At 40.7% G+C, this 16,679-nt stretch overlaps 1 protein-coding gene across 1 annotated transcript in view; it reads right to left on the minus strand.

Annotated features, from left to right (window-relative positions):
- Positions 1–16,679, minus strand: part of LOC311485414 (nuclear receptor ROR-alpha A-like) — a gene marked incomplete at its 5' end in the record, with an annotated part of 80,511 nt that overhangs the window by 14,412 nt on the left and 49,420 nt on the right. The window contains one exon of the mRNA XM_084540806.1: positions 15,963–15,995. Coding sequence (XP_084396932.1) covers positions 15,963–15,995 — 33 coding nt within the window. The remainder of the gene's footprint in view (positions 1–15,962; positions 15,996–16,679) is intronic.

The raw sequence follows: 16,679 nt of genomic DNA on the forward strand, positions 1-16,679 counted from the left end.
AGCGAAATCAATTACTGTATAAAAAGGCTGACGCAAGGCTGTCTTGATGAATCGTTTAGTGTAATTGTTAGAAAAGGGGGAAATGCTTTGTAGTTCATTTAAAGGTTTGACTAGTCCAATAATATGTAGTTTATCATCATGTATCCTCACATCTGAGAGACAGGAACCCTCAAATGTTAAGAAAAAGACGATTAATCAATCATCAGATTAGTTAATGGACTCACTCTTGGACGCAGACTACATCTCTCTGTGTCTCCAGCCATCCTTCACAGCAGAACTGACCATTTGACCGAGTGAATGAAGATCTGCGTGATCCTGTTTTAAACCCGGTGAACCACAGAGGGAATGAGATTAAATCCAGCATGGTGAGAGTGTGTTTCCTCAGTAAATTCCCAGCAACCCCTTTCAGATTCAGCCTTATCTCTAAAAGTTTGGTTATTTCTTGAGCAGATTCTGAGGACTAATGCGCAGAATGCAAACCAATCAGTTTAATCAATCAATAGATGGATTTAAATTGCTACAAATAGTTTGTATATCTGGATTCATATAATTACTGACCAGTAAACATCTATTTGCACCTTCTATATATTTGTCCCTATGTGTGAGAGACATCTGTGAAATGAGGTTTGTGTGTTTCCTGTGTCAGTCATTCCTCCGTTCTCAGTCATTGTCTTGTTCGTTAAAATTGAAGAGTTAATAAAAACTTTAAGAACAAAAAAAAGCAGTAAATGAGTTCATTAAATCCCTGTAGATAGGCCTCTGATGAGCCTGATGAGCCTTTGACTTAATTTAGATTTGAAGCTACATTTAGTCAGTTATGAAACAGTTAACTGACAAAAAAAGAATGAATCATCCATCATTTTAATGCAATGTTTTCTTGATGAAATGTAACCTGGAAGCCAGACTGAATTGTACAGCAATAACATCAACTAAACGTTTCTGGTAACTGCTGATCAGTGGTCTACAGCAGCTTGGAGGAATTTTAGCCCATTCCTCAGAACAGAACCACTTCAGTTCTGAGATGTTGGTGGGTTTCCTCACATCAACTGCTTGCTTCAGGTCCTTCCACAACTTTACTGCGACTACTACTTTCACTACTTTATGTAGCTTAATTTTATGACCATCATTATTGGACAAGTCAAATAAAAACACACATCCTGTATGTACGACACCACCAACCAGTCATTACTCACAGCAGATCAAACTTACTCGACCTAAAACTCCTTCTAAGATTCTTTCTAACATTTACGTATTTTACGTGTCAGCTGCACCGACCACACGGCTCTCTACTGCTGTTATCACGACAACAGGCAACGAACACGTTGCCCACAAACCGGGCGTGTTGCTGTGTGGTTATGTCAGCGTGTCATGAAGAGGTGGTTAGTATGACTACAGGCATCAGAGCAGTGGAAACAAGATGTTAGCCTGTGACCACAGAACACTTTGAGTTGTTTGTCATTTATAGGAGACAAAAGAAAAATGTCCAGAAAGTGATATCTTCTATGTGGTTAAATAGCGCTAGATTCAGTCTCCGTTACTATTGTCATCTAACAAATCATTTTAAAAATCTAAACCAGACAATGACATCAGTAACCATTTACATAACAGACAAGATCTGAGTCTTAATTGCAAAATGGACATTTGAGTTTCACCTGGTTATTCTCTGCGTAAGTACCTAAAAAGGCAAACCAACACAGAATCCGAGTGTCCGAACTAAAGTCGTCCATTCACAGTATTTTTTAACTCAAATCTCCACATTTTTTCTGTAAGACAATAATAAGACTATTAACCTAGACGTTTCGGTTTCTGCACAGCCGGGGTGAGAGGAGCTCATTACCACAATGCAAACCACCAGTACTAACAGGAAAAGTCAAGAAAGAAAATGTAGCGGTATAGCACTGACACCGCATCTTCAGAAAATGTCATTCTGAACTTTATCTGTTGGGTTGTTGGCTGGTGTGTACTGCAAGCCTGCAAGAAGAATTGAAGCAAGTTCTTTGTAGAGAGTTTGGACCTGCATTTATGCAAATTAAGTTTGGTCACAATCAGTGAGATGTAAAGGCAGATTTATATCCAATGAACAGTCCCATCACTGAGGTGTCAAATTCATTTTGCAGCAGAACGAGACCAAACATCCAGCCAGAGTCATAAAGGACAATATTCAGCAACAATAAGTAAAAGAATGTAGGAGATATCCTTAGAAATGTGAAGATGTGCAGCAGTGCCATTAGTTGAAAGCTGGTCAGAAACCAATGGGAGCCTGGTAAACCCATGGAGAACACAGGCAAGTCTACTCTGAAGTGATTGTATGGAAGACTTGCAGTCAGAAACTTGTTCCTCCAATGTGGACACAAAGATAAGAAACACACCTGTGCACAAAAACCAAAAAGTCAAAATTTGAAATATATATATGGCGCTAATATGTACAGGATTATTTGCTGGGGGCTGGATAGTGAGCTGCAAATATGAGTTTTTGCTGCTGGACATGAAGCAGGTTCTCTGGAGGTTCTTTTTGAGGATCTGGTCACAATTAGCAAGAAGAATTGATCTTTCACAAAACAATTCCACTGTGGAGAAGGACAACGAGCCTCAACGTCCAGACATCAGAATGATAAAGAACCATTATCAACCACAGGAAGAACAAGAAGTTCTGCGGAAGATGTTTCTGAACCCCTGATGTCAATATCATGGAGTCTGTTTAAATGACATGAGGACACAGAAGACACTGAATGGACTGAACCCACAGACGAGAACAAGTCAAACCAGAATGTAGATGAATGTGGTCAGAAAGCATTTAAAACCAGTTGGATATCGTCCAGAAAACAAACTGAGACAAGAGCAACTGGACTTGTAGGATTTCTTGAAGATGTTTCATCCAAATAGCTTCTTCAGTTCTTAGAAAGTCACATAACTAGAGTCTATAACAACCAAGACACTCACCTGTAACTGGAGGAATCTATACGACAGATTGTACACCTGTGAGTTTCAGAAGGGCAACACTCTGAGATGTTCCTATTCAAAGCCCAACTCCCCCCCAGTCGTTTAGAACGGAAGAAGCTACTTGAATGAAGCGTCTTCAAGAAACTCTACAAGTCCAGTTGCCCTTGGTTCAGCTTTGTTTTTTGGCTACACCAACACCAGGATGAAGGAGAACCTTCAGAGACGAATGGATAATAAAGCCATAATCGGTTTAACCAGTTTCAAAAAGACATTAAGACAGACTGGATCACAGAAGAATTGTGACGAGTTTTTCAAGATGATGAACAAACCGTCTGCTACCTGGAAAAGTGTAACGATGAGAAGCGCAAAAGGAGCTCCCACCAAATACTCATTTGATTTAGGCTTGTACTTTCAGAGACTACAACATTTGTTCAGCACTGTATGTAGTAACAGTGATAAACTCAACAAACATGGAAAAATAATAAAAAAAACAACAACAAATGATGGAACCAGACTAATGAAACCAAAGCCACACACACTCAGGCCTCGGTGCTGCACTCCCCTCTCTGCAGTAATTAGCTCTCTGAGCGTTAATCCCGTCTGAATTCTGCAGTTCAGCTTCAAAGAGGACGTTCGACAAAGCCACCGCCTGAAATCAGAGCTGATGTGGGAGTGGTAGATATTTATACAGCCTGCTGCAAAAGCAAACATCTGCTTTTTTTTTTTTTTTTATGTCCACGAGCCTCAGGAAGTCAGTGGAGGAGACGTGAAGTGCTTCTTGCTTTCTCCTCTTTCTCTAGAAATGTTCAGGTATCGAAACGTAAAAGAAATATAGGGAGAAATGTTTGGGCCGTACGACACTAGTGACCTGGGGTTTGTGGACTTACACCATTTTGTCTTCTTGCCTCATTGCTACTCTGAATAAATACAGACACAGTGAGGAAGAAGACTGTTTTCATTGACTTATTGTTGCAAGTAACATGATGCTGCAGCACTTGGGTTACATATTAAGTTTAGATGTTCTGAAGACAACTCAATGCGTAAAGACCGTCCTTAGGATGCTGGCAATAAGTAGATGCATGTGCTTGTAGTTTTGGCTTTAAACTGCTAAAATCGTACATGTACCATAACAAATTACTCCAGATATGGATTTAGGGTGATGATACATATTTTGAATCAAGCTGTTAAGTCTCTCTCACTCTCTAGATCTTTGTGGAACAAGACACATTTTCCCCACGTGGTCTTAGATCAGTATTAGTTATTATCAGACGTGTGTGTAAATCCAGTGAGTGCTTGTATGGCTGTATTGTAATGAAATATTGTCATGTAGTACACACAAAAAGACAATATTCCTACTTTGAGCTACTCACACGGCCAATGAAAACAGATATTTCTGTCATATTTCCACCTTGGCTGGATTTGCTCAACCTTGCAAACACTTTCATTCCTTCGACCAACTTCTGGAAGAGGTCGCAATTGTTGATTTCAATCTTTCAAGTTTTTCATCACGTTTAGAAGCAGGTGTGTTCTTCTGATCGAAAACGCGGCCTTTTCTTTTGGGCTGGGTGGTTTATGAGCAATGCACCAATCCAAAAGGCGTTTAAAAAAGGGGCAAATGGACTTGTAGAGTTTTTTGAGAAGATGTTTCACCACTCGTCCGAGCAGCTTCTTCAGTTCCAAGGGACTGGTGGGAAGTTGAGGTTTAAATAGGAACCTCTGTGGGTGTATACCATCCGAAACTTGCTTGACTTATTTCTGGACACTGGTTGTACACGTTTCTGGTCGTTAACAGAAATAAGTAAAGCAAGTTTCTGATGGGTCAACTGTACCCATGTGACATAAAGAGCAGTAGAAACCACAAATTAGACGCGTATTCTGAACATGCTGTATGCCCATGTCTAAAGGATACTCCTAAAACCAAAGCAATGCCGGGATTTCCCACCTGTCTAACTTGAAAAAGTCTTAATTTGGAATATAAAAATTCAATATGTGGTTCTCAAGGCCTGTATCAACTCTAGAACTCAAATCATTTTCATAGTGTGCACATACAGTTAAAGTGTTTCTAGCTAACAGGAAAAGATCTACTTCATTTCAAAGTAAAACATTATGACCATAAATATTAGTTATTTACTAAATAAAAAACACTAATGATTCTTTGGATCCAGCTTCTTCCAGTGTGAGGACTTTCTAAGTTTCACAGTTTTATATCCATGTAAACTGAACATGTTTGCTTTTGGAGTTGTTAGTTGAACGAAACAAGCAATAAAAGCATCACTTTGGGTTCTCTCAAACTGATGTTCAGATATTTTACACTCAATGTTAAAATAAATATTTAAAAGGCTCAAACTGAGGCTGGTGGACATTCAACCCACTGAACAAACAAGAAGAAAACTGTTCTCTATGTTGTGCTGTTTGGAATTCCACTTAAAGTATCAAGAAAGAACAGTCCTAATTATCGTGATATTGATTTTGTCCTGCAGCTCAGGTTGACCTTTGGTTTGACGAAGTAGGATGTGACAACACGCCGTCCTCCTCTTGCTCAGCGCGTCTTTACATCCATGAACCTGAGAGGAAATTGTTTTAATGACTCATCAGCTGTCAGGACAGCGGCTGTCAAACCCTCAGACAGCTTTCATGTTCGTCTGCTGCTCAGGCGCTCGTCAAACGGCGGAGAGCGCGCAGCAACGTCTCACTGTTTGTGAATTAGTTTAAACAGCGTCGGACCGGAGTGTGAAACTCCCTCTGAGAGCTCGCTCGTCTGCAGTCTTCATCTTCCCTCCTCCTCCTCCTCCTCTCAAATAAAAACAGTTATCATTCTTCTCTCTTTTGTCTTCGTCAAGTATGTACTGATGTATTTCAGTCAAACACCAAAGTACATGACGAGTCACCACATGTGTCCCCCAGCCAGCACTTGAGATCTGATCTCAGTTTCTCTCTGTACTCAAAGAAAGACAGACATCATTTGGGGAGCAGTAGGAGGTCGAATGCGTTCAAGACCACCTCCAAATGTGCTCCAAGATCGAATCATTCAAATGTGTCCTCAACGCGTCCTGGGTGTGTTCACATCTGTACTCTAATGCACGGTTCATACCTCAGCATCAATTTGACGCCGTAGCCACAGTTTCAGGCCAGACCCTACACAAACGCTACACCTCCCCTGAAACGACAGTCGCTATTGTTGAAAGTGAAGCAGGAAGTAGAAACCTGACTGGCAAAAAAGACACAGCGCCAACTAGTGTTTGGGTGGAGTTATTACAGAGCGAGCCAGACTGACGAGCGCACAAGTAGAAATGACTCGCCCTGGCAAAGGCTATGTGCACAGGTTATGGTGTCTAGTCCTGCAGTACCTTAAATGAACCTTGAGCTGGTCGCTTCTGACTAATGCTCAGGATGGGTGTTAAAGAAAGGTCTGAACGGGACATGAGGCTCAAAACACCAGCAGAACTCAGAACATAAAGACTGAAACACCCGACAATTTAGATTTTCAGTCCGTCAGCCAAACTTGTTACTCGCAATATGCAAGTTTCTGTTGGCCAACAACCACAGATGTTCCTACTAAAACCCACAACCCCCCACCAGTCTTTTAGAACTTCAGTTCAGTTCATCCAAGTAGCTTGAAGAAGCTAACCAACACGTTGCATTCACTGCTAACCGGCTCCTTTCTTTAATCTCCTCGTCCAGCGTCCAGATATTCTCAGAGTGGGTGTAACGATGGCAGACATATGGCGGCACACATGGAGCAGCAACACATCCATTCAACCCGTCAGCAGATGAAGCAGCAGCTTGTTCAACAGCCACAGTTGGTGGTTCAATTAGTCACCTCTCCAGTCATCTCCAAACGAGCTCTGCTTCACCTCCAACGGTACCAAGATGCTGATTTACACCATTCTAAGATGCTTTGTCCAAACGGGGATTATTCTGGGCTATATTGGTTTATATGGTGATTTCATCTGGACTGACAAATTATTAAAATGATTAAATTATTAAAGAAAAATCTGGAACAATCCTCAGTGTGAAGAGTCAGGCAGATGTTAATGGCAGCACATCTGGAAACACCTGTCAGTGTCTCCCTATAAAAGTCCTTGTGTGGGAAAAACAAATAAATAGAAAACCATGTTTGAAAAATAAAGAAAAAGAATTATTCTTTAAAAAGAATAAAAAGAGAAAATTTAAAAAAAATACTGAAAAAATTTTTGCAAAATGATTAAATAAATAATTTTAAATGAATTTTAACTGTATTTATTAAATAATATATAAAACTGACCTAACCTAATAATAAAATTTTTAAATTTAAAAATACAGAAAAAAGTAAAATAAAGTCTCATGAAAACAATATATATATTTTTAAAAATTAAATATTAAATTAATCATTTTAAATACATTTTAAATGTATTTGTTCAATAAATAAAATAAAATAAAATTTAAATTATAAAAAAGACAAAAAAAGGAAAAACTTTAATACGTTCTCGACATTTTTAGGTGATTCACCCACAAAAGTGATTGTTAACTGTGTCCTAACATGAAACACCTCCCTGTGATAAAACTGTCTACAAACATGAATACAAATTCCTCCAAAGTCAAATGCGTTCATCATGCGTTTCAGTAAATCATGTGCAGCATGATTTACTGAAAATCGCTGCGTTGCATGACTGCTAATTAAGTGTCAAGTAATGTCCTAAGTGAGAGTTCTTGTTACAGCAAAAAAAGTTGCTTAAGCACAAGACCAGCTGGGGGAAAACAACAGCGTACAACCAGATTAATCTGCACAGCCCTAACCCAGGTTTATTACCCCACACAGCTGTTCTCCTTCCTTGTTCTTTGTTCACCCTCTTTATTGTGTTGCACACGTTGGGTTAAACTGATTAACCATCCACTGGAAGGTTGTCTCTTTCTTTGTTTCAGATCTCACAGGAATATCTACGAGCTCATCTGCTCCATCGCAGTCGCTGGAAGTCGTAGAAGCAGGTGTCTCATTCTGCATCCACAGTAATTATTATATTCAGGGCTGCTCTCAAACTTTCCAGAGTTTTCCCTGCGGACGTCGCAGTCGCCCGCCGCACAGATACAACTGCATCATGTGTAATTAGCAGGACGCCGGCGCTAAGTGAAGGCTAATGAGCTGCAAGAATTTCATGAGAGCCACCGCTGTTTACTCCGAAAACGCTAAAGCTCGGGCAAAAACAAGTCCCAGATGGATAAATTATGTGAAAGCACTGAAGAAATAATAATGTTTCTCAGAGACCAGATCAAAGGCGGAGGAGAGAGGAGGAGAGAGGAGGAGGAGAGAGGAAGGCCATGCAGACGCCGCTCAGCCTCTGAAATGTGTCAAGGTTTGTTGGGGAATAAGGAAAAAACAGCTCCTGCTTTATCTGCCGTTACAGCTAAAGTTCAAGTCTGATTTTATTTTTTATTTTCATTATTACTATGCATTCATGTGTTCAGGTTTTATCTCTACCTGCAGCCAACCTTGGTTTGAAACAAAAGCAGTTTGGCGGCATGAGGAGTCGTAAAGAGAAGAGTTTAAACTGAACACGGTTGATCAAGAGAGCGGGGGAGTACGGGAAACAATCCAGGTTGCACCCGAATGCACCACAAGCCACCAGGAAACGGGATTAATTGATTAAGTGGTTTAAGAAACAAGCAGCAGATCTGGAGGTTTAGTCGAGGACATTGAGCTTATCTGTGCCGGGCGCTGGATAATTCCCAGATGACTGTAACTACTCTTTGCTTACATGTGGTAGCGGATAAATCCTGGACAATAATTAATGAAAGACTCCACCTTGTGCGCATGGCAGGGGGTCGTTTCTGGCTGAATATGAATTGTGTGCTTTGATACGGGTACTGGATACTTCCAGGGTAAATGGTAATGTTGGGCAATTTGTTCAAGTAAATTTTTCTTCTTCAAACAAGGAAGTGGATAATTCCTGAAAGACACCAGCTTGTGATTGTTGCTAATGGGCAGCAGATAATACCTGGTCGACTGTGCAAGTTGATATAGGATATTTTCTGGATGGTCGTGCATCCTAATCATTGACATGTAGGAGTTGTTAATTCCTGCTGCTCTTGCTTGGATGCGCTATGAGAAATCCTGGTCTTAATGTAGGGCTGGGGATAATTCCTGCTTAACTGCAGCTTCTTCTGTCAGTAGACTGCAGTTACAAGTCAGCAGATGGTTCTAAATGAAAGGTACTGGATACGTCCTGGATGGCTGCAGGCTGTGATCATTAAGTGGCTTCTTCTGCTTCAGACAAGACAGCATGTAATTCCTGAAAATAATTTAACTGCCTGTCGTTGTTTTCTTCCGTGTTTCCTCATTGACTCAGATTGGAATTTCTGAACTATATAGAGTTGATGAATTAGTGTTTTCTGTTGCAAGACCAAAAAAATAAAAAAACTGTGTACAGTTTCGAATGAAAGACTCGTGTGAAATAAAAATAAAATGTGATTCATTCAAAAAAGAATAAACGTCTGTGAAAACAACAGAGGGACGGTGGACAGATGTTCGTCATGTTCACACATTTATTTATGTGTTTAAGTTGTTGAAGTGATGTCACCCACCCGCCAACCACAAACACACACACACACACACACACAAACACACACACACAGCCGAACAGTTAAATAATCTCCTGGCTGTTGTAATCCTGTGACATAACAGGCTGGCTAAACGCCTCCTGCAGCGTTTTCACACACACTTTGAATCAGGACCAGACTGCTGTAAAACAAACACACACACACATGCACACACACCCAATACAAATCTGAGCAGCTTGAATGACTGAAAGCAGGAACACTCCCCCTCTAAATGAACGATGACTGGCATTGCAGTGAAGTGGATAATAAGAACTCACGGAGTCAAGCATTGGCTTATAAATAACAGACAAAAGCCTTGTTAAACTCAGCTGACGCGTCACAGTGACATCTGCATCTTCATGAACTCAAGATGAACTCAGGAGGTTGAGACTTTAAAAGCGACAGACGAAGACGTTGTTATGTTTAACTTAGTTGACAAAGAAAGTAGAACACGATCGACCAGGACTGTAATATGGAAAATACGCACAAAGCTGCAGAATAACACCAGCACTGCATTGAGTTTCAAGGGTTTCCCTTCTCAAAACAACCTAAGCAACTCAACGCCAAAGAAATGTAAAAAAACGATACCAAAAGATGCAAAAGAACCACAAACAAGAGAAAAAATGAGCACATGGAGAAGAAATACCACTAAAGAGACACAACATGACACCAACAGGATGCAAAAGAACATCATTAAGGTGCAAAACAACAGGGGGAAGCAAAATGACCAAGAACATTTCACCACAAAAATGCAAAATAACACCAGAGACAAGAAGTGACCTCAAACAATACGCAAAACATCCATCTGACCTCAAAATAACAGCAAAGAACCACAAAATGACGCCAAAACATGCAAAACAGCCCCAAAAGGATGCAAAATATATATAACAATCAGCACAAGGAGACCTAAAAACACCAACAAGAGATTTAACGCTACTAATGAAGCAAAATAACACAAAAAACACGCTGTCAGCAATGCATAAAGGATGCATAAATGGAAGCAAAATCATCAAAAACATTATAGCCTGAAAACGCCTGATTACATCAGAGACACCAAAGTGACCTTAAAGGGGTACAGTCACAAAAAGCCCCAAAAAGTCCAAGAGTTCAAAATGAGAGTTCAAAAAATACCACAACAAGACGTAAAGTGAAACTAAACAACCTCAAAAAAAAAAAAAACAGCTAAATTATCACAAGAAGACAAGAGATGCGTCATGACACCAACAGGATGCAAAAACACAAAATAACACCAGAGACACAAGTAGACTGCTGAATGACACCAGCAATGACTTCAAATAGCTGCAAAATGACACCAACAGTTGACCAACAAGAGATGCAACATTACACCAAAACGATGCAAAATAAAACCACAAACACATCGACCAAAAAAAGGCCATAGAAACTCAAAATAAAACCAAAGAGACGCAGAATGACAACAAGATGACACAAAACAACTTCCAAAAAAAGGAGCAAAATTATCAGAAGGAGGCACGCACTGGCCAACAAGAGACACGACATTACACCAAAATGATGCAAAGTAACACCAGAGACGCAAAAAGCAGCCAAGACAAAGCAAAATGCAACACAAAAGGACTACGAAGACGTGCAACATTACACCAAAAAAGAAATAACATAACAATAAAGAGAGAAAAAATTCAAATATCTGCAAAAAAAAAAAATTACAACAGAGACAAGAAGTGAACTCAAAGAAACAATAAGTGGTCACAAAAAAGACGCAAAACATCCATCGGACCTCAAAATAACAGCAAAGAACCACAAAATGACGCCAAAAGATGCAAAATAGTCACGAAGGGATGCAATATGTCATTAAACAACCATGAAAAAAAGAGCAGAATCACCACGAGGAGACCTAAAAACACCAACAAGAGATGTACCATTACTCCAAAATAACACCACAAACACACCGACCAAAAAAAGTCCATAGAAAAATCAAAAACCACCAATAAGACGCGAAATGACACAAAACGACCTCAAAAAAAGGAGCAAAATAATCAGAAGGAGGCACGTACTGACCAACAAGAGACACAACATCACACCTGAGACACAAAAAACAGCCAAGAGATGCAAAACAATCACAAAGAGAAGCAAAACGGCCACGAGGAGACACAAGAGGAACACAAAACGACAACAAAGACATGCAACATTACACCAAAAAAGAAAGAACATAACAATAAAGAGAGAAAATAAATCAAATATCTGCAAAAGTGACAACAGAGCAGTCAAACTGCATGGTTTTATTATTGTGATCTCTTTCCATCTGGGGCTCCCTGACTGGAGATGTGAGGGGCCCTTTATTCGTCTGTGCCCAGGAGCCCAGAGTTTCACAGTTCGTCCCTGCAAATGCTGAAACACTTCAACCAGCAGCAAAGTTCTGGACCAACAGACGAGCACCACTTTAACCAGAGTAACACAACAAAGTGTGACATGAAACATTCATGAAACTTTCTTCAGTGAGTCAGACATGACTGAAACAACAGAAATGATTTGATTTGAAATGTCTCATGACAAGCAGCTCATGTGAAAACCACATCCTCAGCTTTCATACCCCACATCCTCGTCCTGTCCACTGCACACAAACACAAACACACACCCACATATACTCTTTAAAGGGCCGTTAATTTGACTCACAATTCCCAGAATAGCATTTACACAGTCAGTGAAGGTGTCGTGTTTCTGGACTCTGGACGGTCAACAATCAGCCTGACGTACAGTAGAACACCAGCTGACAGGGAGCTGACAGCGCGTGGAGACGCTCAACACAAACAAGTCTGTTTGTGGACAAACTGGGACAAAACAGCCAAAACAGAGACAGAGTGGAGCATCCCCCTGGACAACTAAGCATCTTTGACTGAACCCATGTGTAGCGCAGAGAGTTGAATGACACACAGACACACAAACAAACACACACACAGCTGTTAACTCACCTTTCATGGCAGAAATGACAAAATACATATTTATAATCCAGACCGGAGGAGGGAGAGACTCTGAGTCTGAGCGTTCAGCAGCAGCTCTCTCTCAGCTCTGTCATCCTCTGCCTGCTCTGCACAGCATGAGGATCCATGTGACTGTGACATCATCACTCTGGCCACGCCCCTACTTAACCTAACCCTCTGACTGGCACAGCTGTCAGCCAATAGGAAGACAGAGCAGGTGCTATTTTTTTTTGCATAACCTTTATTTTTTTGATAAATAAAAAAACACAAAATGCAAAAAGTCAAACCCCAACTCAACAAAAAAACAACCACAAGGAAAAAAATATCAAAAGTGCCATGTCTAAATGGTGAAAGAGACACAAATTGAAAGAAATGAGGCACTAACTGGCCACAAAGACACACAAAGTGACACAAAAAGCACTAAAAGAAACACAAAATGACTAAAGGAGACACAACAATGACGAAAGAGAGAAGAAACAACTCCAGAGACAAGATAAAGACACAAAAACAAACACAAAAAAAGACTTAAAATGACACAAACGCATGTACAGGGCGACTACAGAGGCATAAACTGACTGACAAAAGAGAAAGGACACAAACTCCAGAAACAAAATAATGACGAAACGGACACTTAGCGACCACTAAGATCTAAATTAATAACAAAAGAGACGCAAAATAACACAAAAAGAAACACTAATAATCATGACAAATAGAAACAAAGAGAAGACAAGACCAGGGAACGAAATAAAGACACAAATAGAAAAGAAACACACAAAAAACGAGACTTAAAATGACACACAAGTATGTACTGAACAACTAAAGACACATAAACTGAAACGAATGACAATAAAAAGCAGAACCTAACAACAAAAGTGATAAAAATGACGACAAAGAGACAGAAAAGACACAATATAACAGCATCCAAGACACAAAATGACACAGAAAGAAGCACTAAACTACAAAAGTGACCTAACATGACACACAAGAGACACACAAAATGACCAAAGGAGACAAAACAATGACGAAAGAGAGAAGAAACAACTCCAGTGACAAAAACACACAAATAGAGACTTAAGACACAATAAGATGTACTGGACAACTAAAGAGACGTCAATTTTAACAAATGAGACACTAAGTGACCACAAATACCCACAAACTAAGTACTAAATGACAAAGGCAACACAAAACGTCACACTAAACAACAAAAGTGACAGAATAATGACAAAAAAGACACAAATTCAAACAAATGAGGCGCGAAAAAACAATCAAAATGTCACAAAAGAGACAAAACAAAGACAACAGAGAAAAGAAACAACTCCAGAGACAACACAATGACACAAAATGGCCACAAGGAGATAACACAACAATAAAAAAACAGAGACAAATTGAACAAACTGGGACACATGACGACGTCAAAGAGTTAAAATTACACAAAAGAGACACTAAAAGACAGAATGACAAAAGGCAGAAGACACAACTCCTCCAAGGACAAAGTAATGACACAAAAGAGAAACTCCAAACAACAAAGGGGACACAAAATGGTCACAAAGAGACACGAGCCTTAGAATAAAAGGGGACGGCTGTGTTCATACCGTTTGTGAATAGTGTTGAGTTTATTTTTAAAAATCAGTTTTCCTGTTGAGGTCAAACGAAAAAATAAAAATAAAAAGGTGTTTGTGCTGCTTCCCTCCTTCACTGTGGTTCACAAACAACCGCTCAAAGAGACACATGAAAAGGAAGGAAGAGAACAAATGCAGAGAGGAAAAAACAAAAGGAACAAACAACAAAAAAAAAAAATCACCAAGGAGGAAGACAACAGAGGACGCCACAGAGAGAAACCACAAGAGACGCAGCTTCAGCAGAAACCTGTCAGATGACTACATCCAACAGCTCCAATCTAAAGATGAACACTGAACTCTGGTGTGGTTTTAAATCGCTCCTCACGCGTCACAGCATCAGCTACATCTACGGCAGAACAAAGAGCACCATGAGTAAGCCAAAACCTTTTCCACTCTCTTTATCCCACCGGTGCTCGTCATCTTCATCAGCTCGGCTGCCAGTCTGTATCATCACAGAACTTTTAACTGCATCTGTTAAATAGCAAACTATTATCATGAGAGGTCCAGCTTTCAAACGAACAACTACATGGCAGGCAGTGAGCAGAGACTTTGGTTTGGTTGATAGGTCCATAGACTGGAGATAAAAAGACTACCGATTGGAACTTTTTCCCCCGCAGCGCTAACGCTGGAGTGTTGCTTTAGCTAGCTAGCTAGTTTACATTAATTCAACTTACAATCTCACAATACAAAAGTTTAATTTAAGGGAAAAACAGCAAAGGTCTCTCAGATCCTTAAAGTTGATTAGTAGTTTAATAATGCAACTATTAATTTAGTAGATCACGCTACCTCGGGACAGCTTTACAGAGCGGTTGTTTGAAACGAACTGAAACGAAACTTCTCAGAAAAATCAGCATTACATCAACTAGTGTTTTCTTTTAGTCCAAGTCCCACCCACTCACATGGAGGGGGCGGGGCTAAGGACTGAAGGACAAAGGCCCAAAGGCCACATCTTTGAGGAAGACAACTTTTTAGCCAGAGAAGATGAGAGATCGACAAGCTTCGAGACATTTTTAACAGAGGCTGGGGACACGAAGCGTCAATCTGACATCTTTAAGAGGAGAAACTGAAGCTAAACAAGACGTATTTAAACTGTAAGTAAAAGGACTGGAGCTTGAGCGAACGGGGTACCCTGCCTCGTAGAACAAATCCCGTCTGAGCCGCGGAGCATCAGTGAAAAACGATTAAGCTTCCCTGAAAACAGCCGTGCTGAGTAAATATCAGAGTGCTGGGGGCGAGAACAACTCCTGCCAGCAGAGAAACGAAACTGAGAAGCAGCGGGAGCTTCATTCTTCCTCCAAATTGGCAGAACAGGGAGATGATTTACGCTTGGAAAGGCTGGTCCGCTGGCGCCGGAGCTCTCCGCCCCCCCTCATCAGACCCAGTCAATAGATTCACAGCGGCACGTTGCGAGCTGTTTGAAAAATGCCTCCACGGCGCCTGGAGGATCACCGTTCCTCCCTCCGATCATCCCACGCAGAGACGACTGCGGGAGGATCTCACATTCATTATCCAGCCTTATCAGCTCTAATGAGAGCGACTCCGCTCTGGCAGCGGTTCGCCCTCATGTATCTCACACACTCTCACTCCTCAGATGTTTTACAGCAGAAAAAAAAAAAATAAAAACTTGTGGGGAAAATAAACTTGAAGAACAACAGGGATCAGAAACTGATCGAGTGAATCGGCTGAGAGAATGAATCATGACAGTGCAGGTGTGTGGTATGACAGTCCACCTTTTAAAAAACAGATTACCAGGTGCACCTTGAAGCTAACGTGGAAGAAAGTGAGCCTGGCTCCAGAACTACTGACCCCGGAGCACCGGCGTCAACAAAACAACTTCTGAAGATGATGAAAGAACAAAAGAAGATCGTCAACTTACATGAGTGTGTCTTCTTCACAGCTGCTGAAGCACCTGAAAGACAGAGAGACAGATGAGATGAGTTGCTTTTTCTGTGATTACTGATGTGTTTCAAGGTATAGTGTAGAATACACCGATCAGGCATAACATTATGACCACCTTCCTAATATTGTGCAGGTCTCCCTTGTGGTGACTCATCAGAGAATGGACATGGGCCTTCTGAGGGTGTCCTGTTGTTAGTGGGGGGGCCTTTGAGGGGAGGGGCCTCTGTGAATCATCCCACAGATACTTGACCAGTTTGGGATCTAGTGAGTTTGGAGGCCAGGTCAACACCTTGTGCTGTTCTTCATGTTTTTTTTTTTTAGTTGTTCCTAAAGTGTTTTTGTGTGTGTGTCTGTGTCAGGCTGCATCCTGCTGGGGATGGCTGCTGCCATCAAGGAGTGTCATTGCTATGGGGTGGGGGGGTGCCTGGTCTGGTCTAGGTGGGTGCTACATGTCTAAGTAACATCCACACCAATGAATGCCAGGTCCAGTAGTTTCCCAGCAGAACATTGAACTGTCACAAGATGGTCAATGTGTTTCACTTCTCCTGTCAGTGGTCATAATGTTGTGGCTGATCGTGTACATATAGTGTGTAAAAATAAAGAAGCAAGTCACACAAATCCCGTCACATGAATATGAAGCAGCAGCAACAGTCTGCACATTTTCTACACTTATTTTGGGTAAATGTTGTTGCTA

This window comes from Chelon labrosus, assembly GCF_963514085.1.
Source record: "Chelon labrosus genome assembly, chromosome: 3".
NCBI classification, from domain to species: Eukaryota; Metazoa; Chordata; class Actinopteri; order Mugiliformes; family Mugilidae; genus Chelon; species Chelon labrosus.